The 26,070-nt window shown below is 43.1% G+C and overlaps 3 protein-coding genes across 17 annotated transcripts in view; 1 reads left to right on the top strand and 2 right to left on the bottom strand.

Annotated features, from left to right (window-relative positions):
• Nucleotides 1–139: 139 nt before the first annotated feature.
• Nucleotides 140–7,905, bottom strand: RWDD2A (RWD domain containing 2A). Of its 2 annotated transcripts, none has more exons than XM_074861962.1 (3): nt 7,855–7,905; nt 5,576–5,794; nt 140–3,815 (listed from the first exon to the last, which is right to left on the bottom strand). In XM_074861962.1, the coding sequence occupies exons 2-3, from the start codon at nt 5,771–5,773 to the stop codon at nt 3,138–3,140; spliced, it is 876 nt and encodes a 291-aa protein (XP_074718063.1). In that variant the 5' UTR covers nt 5,774–5,794; nt 7,855–7,905; the 3' UTR covers nt 140–3,137. The 2 variants fall into 2 exon arrangements, with proteins under 2 accessions (XP_074718063.1, XP_074718062.1); XM_074861961.1 differs by lacking the exon at nt 7,855–7,905 and adding an exon at nt 6,068–6,232.
• PGM3 (phosphoglucomutase 3) lies at nt 6,602–26,069 on the top strand. Its single transcript, XM_074861960.1, has 14 exons — nt 6,602–7,088; nt 7,794–7,999; nt 8,626–8,810; nt 9,332–9,399; nt 9,712–9,845; nt 10,002–10,197; nt 12,623–12,780; nt 13,800–13,883; nt 14,592–14,690; nt 15,004–15,120; nt 15,846–15,968; nt 16,792–16,965; nt 17,568–17,660; nt 25,928–26,069. The coding sequence occupies exons 2-13, from the start codon at nt 7,796–7,798 to the stop codon at nt 17,652–17,654; spliced, it is 1,629 nt and encodes a 542-aa protein (XP_074718061.1). The 5' UTR covers nt 6,602–7,088; nt 7,794–7,795; the 3' UTR covers nt 17,655–17,660; nt 25,928–26,069.
• The window catches only part of DOP1A (DOP1 leucine zipper like protein A), a 68,473-nt gene continuing 60,340 nt past the window's right edge, over nt 17,938–26,070 (bottom strand). For 10 of the 14 annotated variants that reach the window (XM_074861947.1, XM_074861944.1, XM_074861949.1 and 7 more), the window contains 4 exons: nt 25,070–25,234; nt 23,384–23,513; nt 21,328–21,387; nt 18,550–19,145 (listed from right to left, as the gene is read on the bottom strand). In XM_074861947.1, the coding sequence (XP_074718048.1) occupies nt 18,840–19,145; nt 21,328–21,387; nt 23,384–23,513; nt 25,070–25,234 (661 nt within the window). In that variant the 3' untranslated portion in view covers nt 18,550–18,839. Of the gene's footprint in view, nt 18,154–18,549; nt 19,146–21,327; nt 21,388–23,383; nt 23,514–25,069; nt 25,235–26,070 lie in introns of those variants that run through there. The other 4 variants (XM_074861954.1, XM_074861957.1, XM_074861951.1 and 1 more) reach the window with 3 other exon arrangements.

Raw genomic sequence — 26,070 nt, 5'->3', positions numbered from 1 at the left:
TATTTTAATTGAGATATCTGACACTATAGTTTGACAGATCTTTCTGTTATTGAAATAAGTGGTTGTATTTTGAGTTGAGAATTTTGTCACAACTGTCAGTGAGAACTTCAGACAAATGGTACCATGGAAAATTAAGAAATGCATACAATGACTCTTTAATCCATTACAGATCACAATGTAATTTGCATAAACTGTCAAGCTATTATTTTAAAAAAATCCCAAAACTCTAAACAACAGTAAGGTTAAAATATTTTCCTCCAAAGAAAAGCCTTATTGGTCACTCCGGTGTGGAGTAATGGAAATTTTCTAACAAGAACTGAACTGCAGAACCTTTTGTTCATATCTAATTAGAATATTTTAACATTACTTAGCTAAGCTGAAGTCCTGTAAATGACTGAAGATTTCATTCCCCAACCAAAATAACTGTTGTTCTGATACACTGCCATTGTTTGGCCTGAAGTTCACGGAAGTGCTTGGACTCCATGTTCTTGACAAAGGGGGAGTATCAGAATGTTATGAATAGGCTTCTTTTTGACTATTTTCTTACAAGTATCAGTTACTTGGCTAGTGGTAGGGTTTTTTATTATTAAACCTAATGAATTCCTGTAGTATTTGAGGCCAATGTATTTTTAAACACACATTGTATGTGAAAAACTTATTCTTTATAACAAACTCCCACATCACCTACGTGACATCTACTAAATGAGTAATTATTATGGGGGGAACAAACACATTTTATTAATTTTTTTGATATTAATGGATTATTTCCGTTGCTTACTACTATTTGAACGATCTGGTTAGCTCAATTTCTTCAGTATGATCTTTAAAATAGTTTTTACAACTTCCATTCATAATTCAGCATGCTGAATATGTTCATCTACACACATAATTTCAACTAAAGATATATTCTTACTTACCCTTTCTCATCTCTCAACCAGTTATCAAATGTGACACCTGGCAGTGACCCTTATTCTTCTACAAAAAAGTGATTCCCTCTGCAAACCTCACCGGAAGCATCCAGGGACCTGCATTATTCTGGATTCACAATTAGTATTTCCAGAAATAAAAGTCATGAGTCTGTGGTTTTCCTTAGGAGGATACACGATTGGATTTTACTATTGGTGTCTTCTTCCTTTAGAAAAAATGAACAAACAAAGCTTGTGCTCAGAATAAAGCTTTAGACAGCTCTCCTCCTCCTGCTCAGACTCTCTGATCTATGCCAGTGTTGCCTTTCCCATTTCCTTCTGGTTGAAATGTCATGGGTAAGGCCTATTTCTAAACCGGTTTGTTTTGCTACTTTAAAGGAAAAAGTTTATCACTTGGCAACTTCCCAACAGGACTCAATGCATATTGTTTAACTGCTTTTGAGTCATGATTGTGTGGAATCTGCGCTCATAAATCAACGTTCTAAAAAAACCCCTGAAGAATAATTAGTTGTTACAGAATTACCACTCCAAGAAAAATGTAATATACTTTCTGGACAGTTCTGGAAACAAAGTGAACATAAACTTTTTTCCTACTATCATGCTGTAGAGATTATCTCTACAAAACTAAAAATTAACTTTACTTGTCCAGCCCCTCAGCTCTGCCACAGCTGCAGACTGCAGGTCCTGCATTCAGAAAGAGGAGAGGCGCTTTCTCCCTCATTGCAGAATGGGAACCTGTCAACATTTTGTGCCTTACTGTGCTTTTGGCCACAGTTATGATCATACAAACAATATACTTACCATAGTGAAGGAATGTGTGTTAATCATCATTCTGAGCAACCAGAAACACTGCCATCCTCTGTATTTCAATATATTACTATTATGAGAAGAGTATTAAAACACTTCCTTGTGTTTTGTTTGAAATAATATCTGTTATTTTTGTAGTTGTCACCTGGGTGTACTGAAACACAGTCTTTAAATAGCTGCTGTTGAAATGGCCTCGTTTTTAGATTCCAACAGCCAAACCTCTCCAGCTCAACAGTAAGTCTGCTTTTATTGCTTGGTTCCAATTTTCGTATTACGGTGCTCAGTGACAAAAAGTGGAAGGTGATAAGCTGCTGGTTCTGAAGACAGCTACTGGGGACTTTGCAGTCTTCATCTACATATTATATTGATGACATTTAAATGTGACAATCCATTATAAATTGGAAGACTGAATTGCAATTCACTACCTAAATAGACACTCAGCACATGACCCCGCAGGAAAGTGCTGCCTAATGAGCCATTAATATCACTTCCTGTTACAAGCTGCTGGAAAATTGTCTCTCAGTACTAATCTGACATAGAAAAGACTGGTAAAATTATTTAAAATATATTTTTTTTCATTTTTCTGTATTTTACATGCATTTCCTTATGTAAAGTAGGGGAAAAACAGAGGAAACACTAAACTTCGTGTCATCTTAAACATTTTAATTTCCAAGGTGCTTGGCCTAACAATGTAAATATAAAATGCCATGAGTTGAGCAGCTGAAAAGTTACTATTAACATAACCAGACCGTAATGAGATGATGGTAAGAGGATTGCAAAAATGGTGGTACTGGCAATATAATTGTAGAGGTACTACCCAAAGCATACAAGGGATGGGGTGATGTGGGCTTCTTTCTCCTTCCCCCCACCCTTTATTTAAAAGCAAAACTTGGTCCTGTGGTTGGACACACGTCTTTGCATTTCATGGATTAATTCAATCAAGTGAGAACAGATGCTTTGTGAAGCAGTGGAAGACACTGCATGCTCTAACTCATGAATGTAGTGGGGAGATTTCCTTAATCTGTGACTGCAGCCACTTTGGTATCCCACAGCTGTATGTAGAAGTTAACTACAAGTCTGCACTGCAGCTTAGTGACACACAGCACAGTATAGATGAGGAGACAGAAGTGTGTAATTCAGGATACTACAGTGTGGGATGTATATCACCTTGCAAGCACTTTGAGGCATGGCTCATAGTGACAAACGCCAATTTTAGTGTCTCAGAAAATAAGTAAATGCCTCTCAAAAATATGTGGCAGTTCAGAACAGAACCTAAGATTAACTACTTGAACCGTTCTCATCATATATTAAAGTTTCCCTTTTCACAGTAGCTACAAGGCACAATATTTCAATGTTAGTGTCACCTCTTGCTGTTCAAAATGAGAATTCCTTACACAGTTTCTCTTATTTGTCTGAAAGTTTGCCCTCAACACCAAATAAAATCTGAAAAATATGTCCACTTTGATGTTGTTTCAGGAATTCTAGGAACTGGCCAAGATCCATGTGATAGTCATTCCTCAGGCCATAATCACCATGTGCCTGAAACTGTAGGTCTTCAAAAGCATGAAAGAGACGAAGATGATCGACATCTCCCTCCGTTTCTATATTCTCCACGTGCTTGCATGAAATATGCTTCCAGTTGGGATACCTAATAACACGCCAGAACTCCTCACAGTTTTCTCGGAGTCCCTCCACACAGATGACACCAGGTTTCCCTGTTAGGCAGAAGCCAGTCAGATTTAATTTCTTTGCACAGTCAAAAATCTTTTTCCTCAATTCCTGCCTATATATATGATGGCTGTAGATCCACATGCGATGCAATGTTTCTTTAACTACGGCTTCTTCTGAAGCACTTTCAGAACAGATCTGACTGTTTTCCAAGTAAGGCAGGCTGTTGTCTTTCACCCATTGCACAGCTTCATATATACACAGTTCACCTGAATCCAGAGAGCTGATGTGAGAAGCGAGACCAGTGTTGAGCTGCAACTGTTGCTGTCTGTGCAGTGCGTTTGACCTCGCAAAAAGCTCAGGAGCTACGTGAGGATACATATGAGGCAGCAGTACCTGCAATTCCACTTTCACCTTAAAAACAGAGTACACACACACAAACAGAAAATGAATCCTGCAGCTACTGAAAGACATGGTAGATTCTTCTTCCCTGTCAAAGGCAGATTATGAGGAGATGTAATTAAGATTGCAGCATCCTGAAGACTGGAATTACTTCCACTTTCCTTTTGTCCCCGTAACCCATTCTTTTGCCTGCTCCTCTTCTTTTGTTGCACCATGCTGACTTTTGCAACATATCTAATGTTATCAAGGCTGCTCTCTTCTGCTGTTTACAGAAATAATGCCTTGGCTTGAAAGAAGGTACCCAGTTACCCCCTGGGGATATTTCTAGTGCATGTTCTCAGCACGTGCTCAGTGTTGCTACGGCAATTAACTACCAGTCTGTCAGAGTCAAGTGGCTTTCCAGAGTCTTGTCCCTGACCAAACCCACATCTCACCAATGAACTCAGCCCAGTTGCTGGATCTACCCCAGGAAAACAAGGCCAAGAGTTATAGAAAACAGTGTTTATGATTGTAAATATTGTATGTAGAGGCATTAATATTATTTTAAGCAAGTATTCACCTGAACGGAGGAAGCATTCTCAGGATTATAGGGGATAAAAAGATTTATGTGCATTTTAGGCCAGGGAAACCTCTAGATTATCTTGCCTGATATGCAAACCATGGGCTGTTGAATTTCTCTTGTTTACCCCTAAAATGTCTTAAAATGGAGCACCAGTTCTTTGGATACTGAAGCCTATCTCTGGTTCAGGAACCCGAGATAATTCATGTGTCTTCAGTGCTTGAGGCTGCTGTATACCATTAGGGGACTTTTACTACAGTATACAATCATATGATTTGTCCTGCAGAGAGAAGTGAATCGTGAAATGACTAATTATCTTTCCAAGTCCCTTGACAATCTGCCATGCAACAAAAATTCTTCCTGCACAAGCCCTTGCTACACAGTTCATAAAACCTCTCTGGAGGCTGGTGAAAGGGTGCATTTTAGAAAGATATCTAAGCTTGTACCTAAGTTTACAAATGATCATGAGGCCACTTCATTACCAGTAAATTGTTCTGATGTTTAATTATCCTTATTCTGAGGAAAATGGCTTCTAGGTTGAGTTTGTCTGTTCTCAATTTCCAGTCACTGCATTATTATACACTCAGACCTATGTTCTCCATGCAAGTATTTACAACACTTAGTTGTCATATGTAACCTTTTCTTCAATTGGTTAAACTACTGGAACTCCTTACACTGTAAGTTTTGTTTCCCCATTTATAGACTGGTGTTATTTTAGTGTGTGTGACTCTTAACAGTATTCTGCCATTTGGGGCTATTTTTACATTACTGTATGCAAAGACAAATCAATGACTGTTAGTACATGTGGAGAGGAGTAGGAGGGAGATATAATAGGGCAATTTTGCTAGAATAATTTAAAGGCCAACATACGTATTCCCATGCAGGGAGCATTGTCTTTGTAACACACAACTCTCTAAACTAGTAAACTTAACAACCCTCATGTAAGCACCACCCTAGCTAAAGTCTTGGGAATGCTGCATGTGCCACTGATGTTGGTTGCCTATTCCCATCTGCAATTCTATTAGGCTTTCTTGCCCAAAGTTAAGACTCAAATAAATAACAAAAACCAAGACTTCTTTGCTACTATTGACTTTTGAAACAGCAAACAGAATCTGGGTGTTTTTTCTACTTTTTTCAGGGCAGAGTTTTTAAGTGTGTGCACAAATGGTAAATAAAACAACACATACGAACACATCTACGTGGAAGTTCTCACCTTTGCCTCCCCTACATCAATAGCAATTGAATATTCGAGCTGCGGGGGCAGAGCTCCATCAGTGTTTCTCAGGTAGCGCTGCACGCTGGGCACAGCATCCTCATCCAGATTTATTTCACCTTTTCTGGGAAACATTGAAAGGAGCATTTCCACTTCCAGCAGCTGGAGCTCCAGGCATTCTTTTACTGCGACAGCCATTGCACTGTCCTCCACACACACCTGGAACAAGAGGCCTGGAGTCAAACCCCGGGGTTTAACACACAGGTTTAGCACCACGCCGCGCGACCGAGCAAGCCGGCCTCCGCCGGGACACCCCGCTATCTTTTAAGGGCAGAATTTGATTAAGCACGGCAGGGTACAAAACACTGAGAAGCTAGTCCCTTACAGGCGTGCTCCACAGCCAAGCTGCAGAAGGGAAGGCGATATGGCACCGCGGCCAGCAGCAGCCGCCGCCGGCAGCGCCGGGCCGCGCATGCGCGCCGGCAGGCTCACCTGGGCCGGACGGGTTTCAGCCGCCACGGCAGAGGAGAGCCGCCGCCACCCGGACCGGAGGGGGGGCGATACGGCTCTTCGTGCCGCCGCCGCCTCCCCGCTGGGGGCCGCTGAGCGAGGGAGCCACGCACAACCCCCGACCCAGCGCCGCCGCCGCCCTCAGAGCGCCCCTTGAATCGCTGCTGCGCGAGCCCCCGCCGGGCGGCGGCGTGCGTGCGCACTCGGCGGGGCGGGGCCAGGAAGAGGCGCGGTCAGCTCCGCTCCGGCAGCGCGGGGCGGGGTCGGCGGCGGCTCCGCGCTGTGTTGTGGGGAGCTCGGGAGCAGCGGGAGCGCACGCCGTTCTCCGCCAGTCACCCGCTCCGTTTTAAATCCCTACGGTCAAGGCGTGAGTCCGATCCTGAAGTTCCCGCCTGAGTTCAGCTCCCTCAGCGCAGCCCCTCCCGAAAGCCTGGCAGGGAAACCCGGCGGTGGGGGGCACTGGGGGGCCTTGGGAAGGGTGGGCGTCGCTGAGGGGAGGAATAAAATGACGGCAGGCCGCCCTCTGGGGGAGGTGCCGTCCGCTGTCCCGGGGTGGGTGGCACCGCCCGGTGCCCCACAGACCCAGGCAGAGCCGTGCTTGGTGCCGCACCGGCACGAAAGAGCACAAAAATGGAGACGCCATTTTTTTATGTCCGTGAGCTGGTGTCTGGGGCGGCAACTTGGAAGTCCGTGGGTGACGTCAGTGAAGTTGTGCAAGACTTGGTGTGACCGAGAGCTTAATCTGTTCCAGAGAAACACGGTTTGCTCTCGAAGACGCTCTTCCCGCCCTTAACACTGCCCTTCCTCTGCGCGACAGCGCTGCAGCGTGGCCCGGGCCGGTGCCCAGCCCCTGCGCCCTGCCCCCGCCCCCGGCCGTGACTGACGACCGGGCGTGGCCCACGCGCCACGTGGCGGCTGCGTGCCCGCTCGGCGCGCTGCCATTGGACGAGCGCCGCTTGGGGGCGTGGCCGCGCCGGCTGCAGGGGGAGCGCGGCGGCCGCAGGTGGGTGGTGCGCGGCGCGGGGGCCCCGGTGGGGTCCTGTCCCTCGCGGGTGGCCCCGGGTGGCCCCGCTGCGTGGGCCCCGAGGCCCTCCGCCGTGCAGGGCGGCGGCTGCTGGAGCCGCCCGTGGTGGCGTGCGTCCGGCTGGCGCTCCCCGGCCCGGTGGCTGGCCGCGCTGAGCTCAGGTGCCTGGGGCGGGGTGGGTGCGCGCGGAGTTCGCACAGGGCACCTTAGCAGAGCCGCGATCCCAGTAAAACATCCAGGCGATGCTGCTGGCCGCTTCCCTGTGGCTGCAAGGGCTTGAAGAGGGAGGACAGTCTGCTTTTGAAGTCAAAAGTTAATATGTGGAGATGTGGCCGAGCGCACTGAGGGGATGATGTCACCGTGAGAAATGGCCAGCCCGTTGCAATAACTTTGTTAGGATCCCTGGATCCAGCCGACTGAGAATTGTGGCTCTCCCCACCTAAATCACATCATCCCTTTGTCATCTGGTGAAATCTGGTCGAGTTCTGTTTGTCTCGTGCAGTGCGGGGAACATAGAGGCTCCTTCATGGGTTGCTCTGGTAGTGGTCCCCCTCACAGTCCCACCGAGGGATTTGATGTGAACGGTTTAAGGTATCTGTGGGCTTCAAAATTAAATAAAGTGCAAAATGTGAAACTAATTATAATGACTTCTCTCACTTGTATCTGTGTTACTTCCTTCTCTAGAAATGGATTCTGAAGCCCTTAAAAAATACTCAGCATTACACCCTAAACCTGCTGGACTTACTCTTCAGTATGGCACTGCTGGATTTCGCACCAAGGCTGAACAGCTTGATCACATCATGTTCCGCATGGGCTTGCTGGCAGTTCTCAGGTCCAAAGCTGTGGTATCTACTATTGGCATCATGGTTACGGCATCTCACAATCCTGAAGTAAGAATAAGCTTTTCCTTAAAAAGAAGGTAGATGTGGTCAGTTCGGTGGAACCAAAGCCTTTCATGGTATCGACAGACCAGATCCTGAAGGCACTTGGACCTGCTTAAAGCATGTGTTTAGCCTGCTCCCTGTAAATATGATCCCTGGCATCTTTGAAGTTACTTTTCCCTGTACACACAAGCACCATTTTCTCTCGTGTGGAAATGCTGTAATGTAGGAAATTTGTATGTTGGCAAGCTAGGAGTACCCTTGAGAAGAGATGAACCTTTGAGCAAAATCTGCAAGTTTGAAAAATAGAGATGCAGCAATTACAAATCAGGCATTTAGACTTCTGCTGCTGGGGAGCATTCTAGGTTATTAGAATCTCCCTTTATGTCGTTTTAATGTCAAATGAATTTCATACCAAAATTATAAGAGGGGAAAAGTCGGTTACTTAATATGCTGGTTACATTACATTTCTGGGCTTGGTGGTGGTTTAAATAAACAGCTAAACAATTGCTTCCCAGAAATGTGCCATGTTTAAAGCAGCAATGTGATTGAATCATGTGTCAGCTGTCTTCAAAGAGAATTTATTAAGTTTTCCACTTTTGGGCTTACTATTTTTTGTTCTGTTTTCTTCTAAGGAAGATAATGGCGTAAAGCTGGTTGACCCTCTTGGAGAAATGCTGCACCCTTCCTGGGAAGAGTATGCTACACAACTAGCAAATGCAGAGGAGGGAGAATTACAGAGAATAATAACTGAGATCTGCCAAAAAGCAGCAGTGAACCATCACAAAGATGCTTCAGTTTTTATTGGTAGAGACACGAGGTAATTACAGAATGCTCTTGATGTATGCTGCTTTTATGGAGGTGCTAATGTTTTGTCTGTTGGTGCTGTTGGATTTTTAGCCCTCCACAGCCAGATTATGCTTTTTGTGTGTGTGTGTGTGTGCCTAGTCTTCTACCTGTTAATTTATGATTATAGCAATAAACAAAAGTTTTCCAATGCTGTTCCTGTATTAGCTTCCCTGATAGTTATGAGAACTTCCTAGCACTGTTTCTGAACAGGATGCTTTATTGTGAGTTTGTTTTTAGGGTTTTTTTTGTGAGTACTGTGTAACATCCACGTGTGTTCAGCAGTTTACTTGTCTTTGCAATTCTCTGGGGTGGTGGCTTTCAAATTTCTTTATTGGTAGGCACCTACAATGGAAAAAGGTATGAATTTCTTTGTATTGAATCTAAGTCTACTGACAGGAAGCTTGTAGAGTCTTCTTCCATGTGTGCTTCCTTCCCAAGTCCATACATAAATTTCTTCTGCAAAGATAATCAGTTGTATTTGCTGTGTTCCAGGCCAAGCAGTGAGAAACTTTCACAGTCAGTAATAGATGGTATCTCCGTTCTGGGTGGCCAGTACCATGGTATGTTAACTTTTGCAATTCTAGTCTGATTTCAAGTTTTTATGTAAATGTGATTCTGTTATGTAGACCTAAAGCAGTAGCCCAGACACCATTTCCATTTTTGTTTATAATGATCTTCTTTCAGGGCAGTTGTATGGCTTTAATGTAAGGTGGGGGGTTTCATCTTTTCATAACAGAACTTGAAAAATTTCATATGGGTTCCCTACACTGCATTTATCTGTTCATTGTAGAATAGCAAATACAGTACAACTTTTAAGGAGGAATTAATTTAGTATTCTGTTTCTGAATATTGTGCCTTTTATTTTATGCTAGACTATGGTCTGGTGACAACACCACAGCTACATTACATGGTCTGCTGTCGAAACACCCAAGGGCAGTATGGGAAAGCAACACTCGAAGGTTACTACGAAAAACTATCCAAAGCTTTTACGGAACTGATAAAACAGGTGAATAGTAGGTGTTGTCTTCCTCATGCAAATGTACAAAGTTAGTATCTTCTGTTTGTTAGCCAGTTTGGGTCTGAAGTTTCAAATTCAGCATGCCTCTAGGTGTGGTTTCACTAGGGTATGAGTTCACTTTGCCCCTTTTTCCCTTGTGCTAAGTCTCCCAGCTCTGGTGAGAGTCAGAGGCACCTGAAGATTGACTGTGCCAATGGAATAGGAGCCCTGAAACTGTCAGAAATGGAGTCCTACTTTCCAGAGGAGGTGCTAATTCACGTGTATAATGATGGAACTAAGGAGAAACTCAATCACTTATGTGGTGCAGATTTTGTGAAAGTTCACCAGAAACCCCCTAGAGGTACGTAGTCATTAATTTGATATCCTTTTACCTCCTCTCCAGATCTGAAAGTGCAGGGTCTAGCAATGGCATATCATCTTCGGATAAGCTGAGCTCCCTGTTTGTTATTAAGTGACTGCATGAATGGTTCTGCTTCCGCCATGGAAAGAGAATCATATGACTGGGTTGGGCACATCCCTGGTTTATGTTCTTCTGAATTGTTTGGAGGAGTACAGTGTGTCTCTGACTGGCTGAAATATGTTTGACAATCCAGTCTGAATGTTAAGCTGGTGGAGTCCAAAGATCAGTCAGGACTGACTTACTGTTATTGACTTTACTTCCCTTTGTATTATCAAGAAACATTGACATTGTGGGCTGGGGTTGCAGACACTTTTCTGGGTTCCTGAGGAAGAGCTGAGATAGTTAGAGTTTGGTGCCAGCAGACTGACTGACTGACATAAACCAGTGAGGAAATTATTTCAACCAATTTCCTGCAAAGTGTGTAAAAGAAAATCCCTGAACGGGAGGAGCAGGCTAGTTTGGATATTAGGTTATTTGAGGCTAAACTGGGTTCTCTTTTTGACAACTGCACCCTCACTGCAGCTGCTAGCCAAATCTGAACACCAAGGCACGGTGTCATTTCCCCCTCGCCACGCTGCCTGCATGCTGGAGAAATGTAGAAAGGAGGGCAGCACAGTGGCAGTCCCTGCCGGGATGGGTGCTTGTGTGTCACGTCTGGATCCTGGCTTTAATGGGGACTGAGGGGAAACTCCTTGGTTGTTTCCATGCAGGGATGTGTTCTGAAAAGAAAATGTGGTTTCTTAATCATTCACTGAACTAAATGACCAGCTTCCTGTTTAAAGTCACAGGGAGTCTCAACCTGTTAAACGTTGCAGTTGCCATTACCTCATATGTTAGCTTGAGGACCTCAACGGCCATGGGATGTATTGTCCTGTATGAGTGTAGGCATGCAGGAGAAGAAACAGGCAAGTTTTGGGGTATAGTTTCCTGTGCTCTGAAGGACGCGGTGTCAGCAACGTGGGCCGGTTTTCCTGTCTGATTCTATACTAAAATGTTTTTTTCCAAGAAGGGTTTACAGTATGCAGCGTGTCCTTTGGAGCTCCCTGCTGAGTTCCTGAGGGACTCTGAACTCAGCCTAGGGAGCAGCCAGCTGCAGTTTCTGAGAAATGGACCCTGAGGTTAATGTGGCCGGCATCTTGAAGAAAAGAAAGATGTACCTTAATAAAAGAGCAGTTTGTTTTTGTGTGGCATTGCTGTCGGGTGGTGACTACTTCCTAGTTGTTTCCTATGGGCATTACACCTGACAAGTTGCTGAGGCAGGTACTCCTTATGCATTATGTACATTGTTGTATAAATTGAATGTCAAGCAAAATAAACATGAGCCAGCAGATCTTCTTGTATGTTTTTTGTGCAGCTCAGAGAGATCTTGGTGATGGTTGCTTTGGAGTGAGCGGGGTTGTTTTTCAACGGTAGGATTTATGTGCCACTTCAGTGATGGCTTTGCTGGCATGGGGGTACATGCTTGTCTTGTGTTAGGAAAGTGTGTCTGCTGTGAAAGGAAGCAAAGGGGAGATGTGGATCTGTTAAGTGGGAGTGGAATAAAATTAAACAGACCTGAAATATTTCCTGAAGAAAAGCATTTTTGATGCAAGGGAGAAATAGTTAATTCCCATGTGTCTTGGAGGGTGAAGTACATAGTAGTGTTATATCAAGAGTGCGCAGTGGACCTGCGGCATGCCAGAAAATGCAGATGAGGTGGTCTGGAGCCCTCCTCTGCCCCAGTGTGGTTTGCCTCCACGCCCAGGGGTGTGCAACATGCCGCGGCCCCACTCCCACGAGTGGTAAGGGAGGGCTGGGCGAGTGCCCCGTGCCCACCGAGCTCAGCTTCAGGCTCCTGCCCCGGTGCCGGGCAGGCCCCCGGCTGTCACTCGGCAGACACGGGCTCACTCTGCGGCGCGGCGGGGGAAGGCGATCCGCCGCCGTCGGTGTGTGAGTCAGTGTGCTGTGCTGGCCAAGTGCGTGAGAAAAGGGGTGGGTGTTCTGCTGCTGCAAGGTTTTTAACCTTGTGCTGTGACTGACATTCAGTGCTTGTTTCCAAAATTTAGAGATGTGTACACACAGTAGTTCTGGGACTCATTTCTGTACACATCTGGAGAGAAGGTGTAGCATAATAAATGTTTAGAGAACCTGCATTTTTGATATTAGTATTTATATTTTTGATCTGAATATGCACTTTTCAGTTGCCATTCAATACAGCTTCCCTGTTGCAAGTCTCTTAGTCCCACTGTGGATCTCATGCCTAAATTAGCTCTGTGCAGTCAAACACAGAAAACTAATGCTCTGAAACAGACACTGCTTTTACTAATTGAAACATTTTGTATCTTTTTCTACCTCTAACTTGCGTTTTTAACTCTGTGTGCAATAGGGCTGGACATGAAGCCCAATGAGAGATGCTGCTCATTTGATGGCGATGCAGATAGAATTGTCTATTACTATAAGGATGCAACTGGCCATTTTCACCTAATTGATGGAGATAAAATAGCAACTTTAATTAGTATCTTCCTTAAAGAACTTCTTGCCAAGGTAACTCTAATGTATGAAATGAATGTTGATGCTTTTATTTGTGATGTGTAAAATTGTCTACGGAAGCAGTGTTAGTTTGTACGTATGTGGTCTCTCCACATCTACCTAAAGTGAACCCAGTTTAAAAAGAAATCAGTCCTGCACCTCATGGGTATGGCCAAAATGTTGTTTTTACAAAGGTGTGAATTCCACACACCAAATAAAAATCTAAGCACTGATATTTTAACCTGGAACCTTTTCTTACCGGGAGAGAACTTTTCCAGTTTTGGTATACAAAGTATTGATATTCCATTCTCTTTATTTTGGTATCTTTCATTAAGTTTTCATTATTTTTTGGTTCAGTCCTTCCCTCAGCAAGTCTGTGAAGCTTTATGAAGGTTGGGCATTCCATTTGCATGAGAACTTGGTTGTGGCAGTCCAGGGGTTTATATGTCATCATTCCAAAACCACTATCTGCCTCATAACATCCTCTCCTCACATGGGATAGGGAGAAAAAGCTTTTCTTTTTCAGAAGTCCTCTTAGACTTGGTGTCTATGATATTAAACCTAGACAAGGTATCCTGGTTTTGTTTTCTTAGAGATTAGCTCATTTCTTACGCCGTGGCAGAGAAGCTGGCCAGTGAGGAGAACTTGTGCTTGCCAGCAGCCTTTGCTTGCTTTGCACTGGAAGCTTTGACTGTTCTGCTTGTGTATACGGCCTCACGTAATGCCCCGTGTCTGGCCAGTGCACTGAGCTTCCTGAATCTGAAAAAGGGGTTTGGAAAGCCCAAGCTTGGAGAGCTGCTTCAAGCCAGCCACAAAAAACATGACATGCAAAGACCTGAACAGAATTCACATTGTCTCAAACATATAGATGTTCTCTGTGAGCTGGTGCCTTTCAGGAGTTTTAAGTGTGCAGGAGTTTTAAGTGTCTGTAGCAGAATGTATGTTTAATAATTCTGATTATCCTTCTATTTATCCTATTCATCTGGCTACGTGCCTGTTGGACAGTAAAGCACTTTGCTGCTTCATTTGCTCAGGTGGGACAGACCTTAAAGATGGCAGTGGTGCAGACAGCATATGCCAATGGGAGTTCAACACGCTACCTTGAGGAAACACTGAAGGTATTCTCCATTTTTTTTCCTGGTAGTTTTCTGCAAATGTTGTTTACTGCAAATTTGTTTACTTTTAAAATAAATGCTACTGTAGTATGATTTCTAGGAAAACTTAAACTGGGCTAAAATAAATGACTTTCAAACCTGCAGTGGTGACTAAATTCATGGTAGTTAAGGAGATGCAAGAGAGCAAAGCTGAAGTTCTAGTCAGCTTTTACTAGTTTTAAAAAAAGTTTGGCAAAAGCTAAACAAAATCCCTTGTTATTTCTGGAACAAGTTGAGGACTTTATGGCTTTGCAGTGAAGTGTGTTGGTAAAGGCTCCTTGATACTTTGACCCTGGTTGTTTAATTTTCTACAACAGGCTAAGTGTTGTTCAAAATGGAAATTGAGCTAAGGTAATCTTTTTGGTTTGGATAGAAATCTGCTATGTTCCCTGGAAGCAGAAAATGAATTAGGTTTTTCTTGTTTGGGGCTTTATTTATTTATTTATTTAAATCAGCCTTTATTTCCACTTGAATAAATGAAATCTTTTTAATCGGGTCTGCAGAAATAGTGGATAATTTTAGCTCTAGGGAGCCAGTATTGTAAAATCCAGGTTAGTTTGTAACAGTCTACCAGGGTTGGTGCTCAGTTCCTGGCTCTTCACCTGCAGTTCCGATCTACTGACAGGAGTCTGTAACACTGTTCAACCTTCTCTGTGTATCCTTGGGCTGCAGGTACCTGTGCACTGTGTCAAAACAGGAGTGAAACACTTGCATCACAAGGCCCAGGAGTTTGATGTTGGTGTTTATTTTGAGGCAAATGGACATGGTACAGTAAGTATGAGCATGTAATGCATAAGATCAGCCAATATGTACAAAATTTTAGTTGCATTAGCTGGAGAAGGAGGTCTTTTCTCTCTGCTTGCATTTATAAACAAGGCTTTTCTCTCCTTGTTTGAGAACAGACTGGTTTCCCCCTTCTGTCTTTAGCATATCCTCTGTGTTTTATGTGAGGATGGGAATTCATGGTGGCAAACATCAGTGATGGTTATTTGGGGTTAAATGGTAAAAATTTTTCCTCACTGCTGCACATAACCTAGTTTGTGATGTGGGCTGATCCTGACAAGCTCTCATCTTTTTACTCTAGGTATTATTTAGTAAAGCTGCTGAAACTAAAATAAGACAACTGGCAAAAGAGGAGAAAGATGATGAAAAAAGAGAAGCAGCAAAGGTGCTTGAAAACATGATTGACCTGATTAATCAGGTAAAAACTGAGAAACAAATCACCAAGTTGACAGTCATGGGGCTAACCCCGTTTGTGAGTATGTATCAGGCTACTGCAGGGACTGCTGGAGCAGGAAGCAGGGTGCCATGATAGATGGGGCCAACAAGAAAAGGGCAAGAACTGCCTTCTTTAGAAAGATGCAATACTTTCACACGAGTGGATGCAGAATGCTTTTATCTGGTGCAGTCTCCTGGCTTCACAACCCAAAGAGGGAGTGGGATAGCATGGGAAACTAGCAGTAGGATGGGACTTGGTCATGATTCAACAGCAAGTAAACTTTCATCTGAGGTGTTTCACTAACTTACACAGTACGGGAGGATGGGGGTGTCCCAGTGCCCATGTCCACACAGCCCTGGGACTCCCTGGCTTAGCACAGCTGTTACTCATCTGGGGTAGTGCCAAGTCATACTCCACAGGCCAGCTTTAAGCATCCTGACCCCAGAACAAAGGTGAGGTGCCAGTCCTCCTTAGGAGAGGCAAGGACTACCACTTGCCCTTGGCAGAGCTGTACGAGTATGCTGCTGTTCTCCTTACCACAGGGTCGGACCACCGCCCCCACAACCAGCTAACCACCCTCAGTTACCCCGACAGAGGCAAGCCAGCCTGGCTGCGCTGTCCCTCCCTTCAGCTGGGAGCTTGCTGATCAAATCATGCCTTTGTTTCTTCACTGACTGCCCCAGTGTTTCTTCCCTTCCTCTAAACAGACAGTTGGTGACGCTGTCTCAGACATGTTGGTTATTGAAGCAATCCTGGCTTTGAAAGGTCTGACTGTGCAACAGTGGGATGCCATCTACACCGACCTTCCGAATCGGCTGCTCAAAGTTCAGGTGAGTTGCATGCCATGCTGGCTCAGGCTACAGCAGGCTCTTGGGGCCCTGCTGTGAGCATCTCTTGCCTGCATATATACTTAGATAAACTTTATTTTAGAGCTGAAAAAGCCCATTAAAGGCAGAAGTGGGCCAAGCAAGCCATGAAACAACCCAGAGGAGGGACCAGAATGTCACTTGGACTAAAATATGACTTACAGAAATTATGAAATAATAGCCAAGTATGTTTAATGGAAAAACCTATCCAAAACAGTTCACATTTTAACTTAGAATTTCTGTCTTAACTTTAAAATTAGAAAAATAGGATTTTTCTAAGGCCCCTGCCTGCTGGGCAGCTGGATTTTTCTTGCTGTGCCACTTTGTATAACTCAAATATTCAAGCCCTTACTTCTTTATCTTCTCAAATATTCAGACAAAAGCTTGGGCAGAACAGGGTCCCACGTGGTAGCATTCTATTAGACACAGTAAGGGAGCTCTGGGCTCTAAATTCACCAGAGGCAAGAGTTTAAGCTTCCTGATCTACAGGGAGAAGCTGCAGCTTCAGTTCAGAGGCTGACCAAGGAGACAGGTTCAGAACTGACCTTTTTTCCAAATCAAGCAGCTGAGTCCTGTCAGGACTTCTTAGTTACAGGTGCTGAGCAGTAGCTCAGGGACTAGGGATCCCAAAGTGTTTGGATTAAGCAGGGAACTCCCAAACTGAGCTCTTTTTCAGGCAGCGCAACACATCAAAACCTGAAGTTCTGTCTTACATGTGACCTTTTTCATTCTGCTCTCATCATACAGCTCCAGCACACAAATAAATTGGCTGTTTCTGATGCTGCAGGTTGCAGACAGGCGAGTTATTGACACAACGGATGCAGAAAGGCGTGCGGTTACACCTCCAGGACTACAGGAGAAAATTGATGCACTTGTAAAGAACTACAAATTGTCCCGAGCATTTGTCCGTCCATCAGGAACAGAAGATGTTGTTAGAATATATGCTGAAGCAGACACACAGGTCAGAGCTTAAACAACTTGTATATGAAGTGGATTTGTTTATGTTAAACAATCTTCTGCTTAGCAGTAGGTGATGGAGAGAGAAGTATGTTTACATGATCATTTAATCACACTTAACAGATGCTAAATTTGGAAAAAAAACTTAGTAATCACAAAGTCTCTTTGGATTTTCTTTTATTTATAGAAGTGATGTTTAATGTTCTCACTGTTAATGTTTAAAAGTTAAATGTTTATAAAGGCAGATTTGACACTAGATGATTTTGAAAAGAAAGTCAGCCTTCTGAGAACTCAGGGTTAAAAAAGTTTCCAAAGCAGCTTGTAAGGGCAGGGTTTCATAAGAGGCAAAATAAAAAAAATAAACTTTGGCTGCTGTTAAGAATTAGTCCACATGTGAACTTAAAGTTGACAGCAAAAGCAGTGGTCCTGCTCTTCCCCGTTCACACATTCCTGCCTGCTTCTTCCTGCCAGCACAACCACAGTGGCAGAAGGTACCTCAGGGTGACAGAGCAATATAGGGAACACAGCATTTGCAGAAAATACCACATATTTGCTCTAACCTTCTCATGCTGATGCCACTGTAATATCTTTTAAAATGTTCCACAGGAGAATGCAGATGCCCTCGCCCATGAAGTAAGCCTGGCTGTTTACCACCTCGCTGGTGGAAAAGGAGCACCACCCCAGCCTATATAACAAATGGTACACCCGCAGTTAAAAGTTTATAACTTGACTTATTTTTTAATATTACTTTCTTTACTATTTGCTAGCATGGACATACCCAACCCCTCCTGAGAGAAGCAAGGATTAATCAGAACTGAGCTTTACCTCTTTACCTCTGTTAGCAACTTCTTAATGAGATGCTCTTGCTGCTCACCTTGCTGCTGAATGTTTCCACCTCACCCCCCACCCCCTGAGTTTGTGTAACTTCTGAAGCTGAAGTGACTTAGAGGTGACTCACTTCTTGACAGAAGGAACGCCCAGAAGGAATTCTGCCTCCAACCCAGCTTCTTTCAGAGGTTATTGTCACCTTGTGCCTGAAGTCCAGCTCCCCCACCCTCAGTGCACTCACAGTAGCTGCAGCACAGCACACTGCTGCGGAAACATCATCCCTGCCTTCCCCCAGCAACCACGTCATCTGCAGACAGACAGTGTAAGGCAGAGGCTGGCACTGGTCCTGAGATTCAGGTCACTGCTGTTCAAGGGGGAAACAATATAATGAGAAAGAGCATTTGCTAATAATCATGTATTATTGCAATAATAATATCTTCATTAGATACTTTTTTGAAATTACTGCTTAGAAAGCAATTTGCAGTAATGTAATCCCTTTTAAGAGGAAAGGGACAGAGACAAATTTGCTTTCTGTGGCCCTTACTACCCCCCAGCAGTGTGAAGGGCAGGGCGAAGGGGATGTAATGTTTTTAATACACAAGTATCCTCCTTCACATTTTTCAGTTCAGGGTATCTACCTCTGACAAATGTATTTTTTATTGTAGTCCTGTATTAATTCCTGGGATAATGGCATTTTCCAGTTTGCTAAATAAGCACAAGTTCCAATGGATAAAAAAAGACAAAATAAACTGGAAACAAATTGAAAAAATGTGCACCTTGTATTTTTCAGGATTTTTTAAAGACAGAACTCAAGACAACAAAACATGTACTGTAAATAGTAGGCACCATAATCAATATGAGCCACCAATATTTAAACTTGATTCAGGCCACATCCAGAACTTTTCTCTTATTTACAAATATTTAACTTAAATACAACATTAAGTATTTCATTACATACAAAGTAAGAAAAGAATACTATACAACTGGGAAAGATACAGTATTTCATTTAAATAGTTACACTACATATAAGCTGAGTAGTACCAGTTTGGTTCATGTTTTTATGACGCCTTCAAGAAAATCTTTCTCAACCATTTCTTCTATCTTTTGTCTTGCTTTGCTGGAGAAGGTCTTGAGGTTCTCCATTTTTATGTCCTTACTTGGAAAACAGTTGGGGTAAAGGACAGGGCTCCCTGAGTGTCCAACGCATCTGCTTGTGACTTTGCTGTTAAAAACTTGGCTGAGTACGTTGAAGAAAGGCAAAAGCTGCTCAATACTGCGAACAGTGTAGATGGTTAAAAGCAAGTGACCTGGTTCCCAACTTAGTGTTTTCCCTGAGCTGTCCTCTTCTGGGTTTTTCTGTAAATACAGAGAAATGGGAAATAATACAGGCTAAAACAGAAAAAGCACAGGTAAAAATAAAATACTAATGCCAAATAAAGTATTTTTCTATATTCCAAAAATATTTGTCCTATCACCAAAATACACGCATGCTGGAGTGCAGCTTTCGAAGCAGATCTCCCGCTCGTCCCCTCACCACGCTCTGCTCAGTGGTGAGGGGAAAGGGCTGGGAGCGTGATGCTAACAGGAGAGCTGTGGTGGGCACTGGAGTCCACTGCCTCAGCACTGGGCTGCCCCGAAGCAAGGCCACCCCCGGCCCTGGCACCAAGAGCTGCCCCAGGTGCAGCAGCCCGCTGGCTAACATAAACCCCCCAAGCTGGTGATAGCCAGGGTTGCAGCTGCCTGGGGAAGGTGTGTGATACTTCAGCTGCTTTCCAAAGCAGGCTGGTCTCTGGTGATGCTTGTGCTTCACCCTACTGCCAGCATTAGGGACAACAAACCCCAGAGGAAGTTAGAATAGAAACGAAGCATTTTTCACTTTGAAGCTAGAGTTCAGAGTTTTCAGGAAGAGCAAAAGCAGTGCTGTCTTTAGTATGACGAATAATGCACATGGAGGCTCTGAGCAAACACTTGACATTGTCCTCAAAGGAAAACAGTTCAGTTACTCATTGTGCCTTCTCAGAAGGCCTTGGTTACGCACCTTCCATTTTGGTGGGGAGAATTTCAAGGGAGAGAATTTCAGGAACCTCAGCGAAGGCAGCAGTCACACACCAGATGCTCACAGGCAGTGTCAGGACACTGTAACCCTGTTTCAGGTTGCCTTAAATATCTGCATACCAAAATACCTGAGCACTAACATCCAGCTGCTTATATGGTACTCTTCACTCATTTCCTTTTCTTTCTTTGAGTCAAAATACCATTCAAATCTAGACAATATCACCACCAGAAACACCTTGTTTGGACTGTTACTGACAAACCAGTATGAGAAGTAGAGTTCCAGCAATACTGGTTTTTATTCTGTGAAGGAGGAGAAAAGCAGCAGAAAGGCCACATCAAGGAAAGCCATGTCCCAGTCCAGCTCTGACCAGCGCCTGTCTCCCGCTGACCTGGCAGTGCCTTGGCCAAGGCGGGGCGGGGGGGGGGGTGGGGGGGTGGGGGGGGGGTGGGTCTGAGACCCCTCCAGGCTGCACAGCTCCTGAGGAGCAGGCTTTGTAATGCAAGGAGAACAAAGGGGAAGAACAGCAGTGAGAGCAGAGCAGTAAGGATTACTGATTGAACAGCCTTTGAGCAAACACATTTTCTTCAAGAGATGATACTTAAGCAAATACAATTTTTGCCCTTTAAATGAAGCAACTGTCTTGCAATTCAGGAGCCTACAGGACATCTGTTTCACAAAAAACAATTAGGTTAAAATTAAATATGAATTTATTTAGTATTTTAATCTGGTGGTTTGGCTCCCTGTCACCGGAGACTACTATTCCAGCCCTACAACTCTCAAGGAAAGAAAGGCTCATAATGAACTAGAACAAAGGGAAGACTGAATTCCAACACAGTTGTTGATGTCTCCTACTTTTAGTGAAGCTACTAGTTTTTAAGGTTTCCCCTTCAAAAACTTCACACTGGATTCCCAGAAGAGAGGCTTTTCAGTTCAGAGAGGTTCTCTACTGTGCTTAAGCACTCCCCAGCAGTAAGCACGGACTACCTCCAGCACGCAGCAAGCGTCAGTGTTACACAACAGCCAAATGGGGCGCACATGCAAATACTAATTCTCTCTGAGCAATGAAATACAAACCATCCAAGCCATTTCCTCACGGCAGTCTCTGCTAAGCAAACACCACTAATTCATTTCTTGGATACTTAAAACAACAGATAATTTGACAGAGAACGATTAGGGATTCTGTGTTTCACACCTGCCATTTGGCAAAAATTATTTTATTATTCAATTTTATAATGATTTGCAATCATAATTCTTCTTAAAACATTAACTTTTTGTAATCTATTTCATGTGGGAAACCAACTTAAAAATAAATTATCTATAAAAGGGCCTTCATGATTCTTCAAAAATCTCTCAACTTTGTCCTCTGACAAGACTGATCTCTCTTAGTTCTTACTGAAGGCTAAATACTGCCCAGGGCCTTGAGGTGACAGTATTACTATGGCGAGCTTATTTCACAACTCAAGCATCAAAGGCCACCCTCACCTGATGCTTGGCCATCTCCATTCCCTCCAAAACCACCGTCTTAAAGTCCTCCTGTTTGTCCTGTGGAAGGAAAGAGGAGAACTTTCAGACTGCATTTCATATATCAAAATAATACTTTGCCGTGAAGGCCGTGCAGTTGCTTGGTTGGGTGCTCAGATTCAGCTAGAAAAATCACCCACCCCGAAGAGTCCATGGTCCAGAAACGGCAGACTCTGGAGCCAGTGAGGCCAGGACACTGTGACAGCACCAGGACTAATAACAGCACCTCTGGTTTGTTCATCTGTTTATTGCCAGCAGTGCTGAAGGAGGTTTTTAATCATGTTTCCTTCAGACAACACAGCCTGAGCAACACCACACTACATGAATCTGAGCATCAGTCAGAGCATCCTGAAGGAAAATTAGGATCCACTGGAACATTTTGCTCAGAAACACTTTATTTTTTAAGAAAAACCCACAGCTATAAGCAACAGTATTCTCCTCTGCACAAAGAAGAAATGGCCTGGAAGTCAATATTCATTATCTCATGTTTATCTCACCATCATAGCCCTAGCTATGGTTCACAGTGTGAAACTGCTGCCAGGACTAGGGGGTTCCAGAAATTCCAGAAATTTTTCTATATTCCTGAAGCATACTGTGGAAGTCCTGACTTCAGGCATCTATCTCAACATACAGTACTTACCAGTATGTATATTTTATACATCATATGTAAGTTATAATTCATGCAGAAAGATTATTTGGAGCGTGACAACTTTCTAACAGGTATAGTTCACTACACTGAACATCACGGTTAGAGGCTATGCCTGATTAGCAATCCGTTAAAATTGATTATTCCTTTATACATGTGAGAAGAGAAATTTCATCTCATCTTCATGGTTCAAAACCAGTAGAATGCAGATGTGCTTCAGATACTTGTTTTATCTCCTATAGACCCTATAGCCTTGACTTGAATAGTTCAGATCTGCCTGCAGTTAAGTTATCCCTAAATTTTATGTAGCCACTTTTATGGCAGCAGGAGTTTCTTTACTCAGTGAAAACACTGATTAAAAATTGTAAATGCAGTAGCTGAAGCAAGCTGCCAGTGTTACAGCCCTGACAATGCCATCTATGTGGAGGGAAAACCAAGAATGAAATGTCAAAGCTTTCTCCCATATGGCTTTGAGCTTCCTCCCTGTTTCCTTGGCCCACCCAGCAACCTTCCCCAGTGAAGTGCCTGCCCAGGGGGGCTCTGGCCTCACAGCAGCAACAGCAAAGTATTTGCCAGCATTTTTCTTTCTTTATGGCAGCAGAAGGAAACTCCCCAGGACAGGGCTTGGACAGCTTACAGCAGTTTCATGGGTGGATCTGGCCTCCACCCCACCCAAACTAGAGTTTTAATATACCTCATGCACCAACATAGTAACAACCCTAATTCTGCTCCACTCTACAAACTGTGCAGGCAAGATTTCCCCAGAACTGTTTCTACAGCTGCTTTCTTCCATTCATCATCATTGTTTCAGGGAAGAAACCCAGCCCTCTCTGGCTCTGCACAGTCTCAAAACTCTTGGTTCTATAATTTTTAGGAATGCAACAGTTTTCTAAATATTTAAATGTGATTATTAACAAAAATGCTCTTCTACTTCAAAAGGTAGTTAGCTATACTAGTATCTACATACATGACTGTCTATCTGTAAGTGATTTTACATTAAAATATATTACACACTGAAGCATATTTTACTTTTTACTCAAATAATACTTTTAAAGGGAAACTCCAAACTTACTGACCTTAGTCTTTTTTTTACCATAGCAGGTTTGGGGATTTTTTTGTTGTTTGTTTTGGTTTGGGGTTTTTTTGTTGTTGGTTTGGTTGTTGTTTGTTTTGGTTTGGGGTTTTTTTGTTTTATATACCTACATGTGTTTTTTGCCCGATGCTGACTTGAGATTACTCCAGTGGGAATCTTCCACACCAGATAAACTCCTTTCCATTCTTTGTTGTTAAAAATAAATAAATATTCAGAACTAACCAGTACTGTACATGAAAGTTTTCAATGAAAAGCAAAACTGAAAGAAAACAACATACCTTTGCTTTCTTTCGCAGCAGTTTTGCTAGACGCACCACATACGGTTTGAATTCCCTCTGATGTGTACCCTGCCTTCGTACTTCCAAGCCCGAATCATCTGATGCTTCTGGAATGAAAGCCCAACGATACCTGTCATGAGATAACACAAGCAGACATTATCCTTACTGAACACGCAGGCTTTTCTGCTAGATCTAAAAATATGAGTGGATGAGAAATCTAGTTAAGGATCAAAGAAAGAGGCAGGGGTAAAAAACCCAAAACCAACCCGTACAAAACACATCAGCCTGACAAGAAAGAACAGGAAAGGCACATTCTGAAAAGCAGGAGCTAACACGGCTGAGAATGTGGCATTGCCTTATTCCTTTAGAGTTCTTAAAGTATTTAAGGATGCCAAGAGCCAGATAAGGCAGAGAAGCTAAAGCCCGTAGTATTCACATCTTCATTATGTGCAAGTGAACTGAAAGCAATTCTGAATTATAAATTATGTAAGTTAATTAAAACATTTTGTTGCACATTTTCAATGCTTACTATAACACACAAGATGTTCTCGATATACCATGTTGATAACAGAAATCCATTTATTTTACCTATTCATAGGCCAACGAGACCAAGTGGACCATTCCCTCCTCCCCCCAACCTTGCTGCACTGCAAGGACAGGCTACTTGCATTATAAAGGAAATCAAGGTTTCTATCCTTAAACCTTCAGTCCAAGCCTCCATGAGAATGCCATAAAAGACAGTGTGATTCAGCACGACTATTGTTCTTCCAGAAATGCACAGTAATAACCTAACTAAAACTAGATTGGCTAATAATGGGGATTAGGACAGCTTGGAGAACTGAACAAGAATTATGAGCCAAATCCCCAGAAAATAAAATGAAGGAAGGAACCTTCAAGAATAGCTTTTGATTTAGAAACATTACAGGGCACAAACTGACACAGTCTATGCAAGTCCTTCCACCCTCTAACCCACACAAGTGTCTTTTAAATAACAGGATAATTAAAGGTGACCAAATGTCTACAGAGCTGTGCCAGGGCGGCAGCTCTCACATGGTCGCTACTGTGCAGTGTAAAGGAAGAGACAAGATACTTTTTGTCCTTGGTGGCCTCTCATTTCTAGGTTCTTCAGCAAATGCCAGTTGTTTTGCATTCATTTTTTTCCCCAACAGAACAGGGTTGCAGAGGCACTGAGGAAGTAGTCTGCACGCATTAATACTACCGACCAAGAAAAACCTATGGGGTCACCTTCACAAGCAGGTTTGTTGCGACACCTTCCAGACAGATCATGCAGGAGTAATTTAAGTGAGTCATGCTGAGATGACATACAGTTGTCTGATCTCATGCATTAGTCACCGAGACGTGTGGGTGTATTTTGAGTTCTTAGACATTACTGCAACTAAATACTTTAAAAATAAAATACTTGAATAAATCACTATTACTGATTAGCTCACAAGTGTGGAGAATCTCTTGCCACAGGCTAAATCAAACCAGCTTGAACTCATTTGGTGTGTAGCATCATTTGCTCTGGGGGCCTCTCTGACACTGGGAGGGAATGAACTGTGGACTGCTGTGGGTGAAGGCCAGAAAAGGAAAGGAAATAGGAAAACAAAGTTTTTGTACACTGAAATCTTACCAAGAGGCTTGGACAAACATCCAAAAACTTAAATGACAGTGTCTTCTACTCACATCTGAAACTGAGGCAGGTTTTCAGATGGCAAAGCTAGGGCCAAGTCCAGAAATTTGCAAGCGGACAAGTACAGGTTCAACCATCTCTGGCTGTTGTAGGACGTGGAGAAACCATTGCCGCCTGTGTATGTCGTCTCCAGACCAGCAACAGATGGGCCAGAAGTTCTAAAATTAATTGTAGCAGGCAAGTGAGTTATAACAGCCTTCTGCCACTATGGGAACATACTATTTCTTACTTTCCTTTACAAACACACAACTCTATTTACCAACTTAATCCTGAATCGTAAGTCAAACCCAAACATTGTAAGTCTGTGCTATGGGTGGAGTTTTGTATCATTTTTTTATGTATATGGTAAAATGTTAATATATAATAAACATGTTATGCTGTATCTCATTCCCATCAGACATCCAAGTTAAGAGAAAGTTTAAAACTGCCAGTCATGTCAATATTACTTTATTTTAGGGAAAAATTCTTCAAAAGAACAATCTAGAAAAAAGTGAAGAACAAGACTTTGGCAAATTTCTCCTGTTCTTTTCAGACATCTCCCTCTACTGATAGCACTGACTAAAATTGGATAAAAATGGACAACACGAGAAAAATTATCTACCTCATCTTTATGTCTTTCTAACTCTAGAAGAAACCACATTTTAATTTAGATGAAAAAAGTGCATCAGTCTTATTCTAAATAAGTGTATGATACAGAAAAGCTATAAAGTCATGCCATGCATATTTTAATTGCAGAAGCAGTGTCATTTTAGCCAGGAAGACACTGTAAGAACACACTTGAATTGCATAATTTACCTTAGTGGTTTATGAACAATCTGACAGTGGGATTTTTTTTGTTTTGTCCTGAACAGTACGTCCCTGGTTCTGCAGTCAGACTGAACTACCTTCTACTTGTCCTTCTCATCTGAGCTTGACAATTCTAAGACAAATTATTCTAAAGAATGACTCAACTGCCCGTCAGCATGCCAGGAGACTGTTATCAATTTATCCAAAT

The sequence above is a fragment of the Strix uralensis genome, chromosome 3, assembly GCF_047716275.1.
Source record: "Strix uralensis isolate ZFMK-TIS-50842 chromosome 3, bStrUra1, whole genome shotgun sequence".
In the NCBI taxonomy this organism is placed as follows: Eukaryota; Metazoa; Chordata; class Aves; order Strigiformes; family Strigidae; genus Strix; species Strix uralensis.
This window is presented reverse-complemented; position numbering and strand designations above follow the sequence as displayed.

What these genes read in the sequence shown, in the direction of transcription:
- RWDD2A (XM_074861962.1), bottom strand. Translation starts at nt 5,773, where the DNA reads ATGGCTGTCGCAGTAAAAGAATGCCTGGAGCTCCAGCTGCTGGAAGTG. An exon ending in TTGATGTAGGGGAGGCAAAG is followed by an intron (nt 3,816 to 5,575) that starts GTGAGAACTTCC and finishes TCTGTTTTTAAG; the next exon opens with GTGAAAGTGGAATTGCAGGT.
- PGM3 (XM_074861960.1), top strand. Translation starts at nt 7,796, where the DNA reads ATGGATTCTGAAGCCCTTAAAAAATACTCAGCATTACACCCTAAACCT. An exon ending in TCTGGGTGGCCAGTACCATG is followed by an intron (nt 9,400 to 9,711) that starts GTATGTTAACTT and finishes ATTTTATGCTAG; the next exon opens with ACTATGGTCTGGTGACAACA. An exon ending in AGGCAAATGGACATGGTACA is followed by an intron (nt 14,691 to 15,003) that starts GTAAGTATGAGC and finishes TTTTTACTCTAG; the next exon opens with GTATTATTTAGTAAAGCTGC.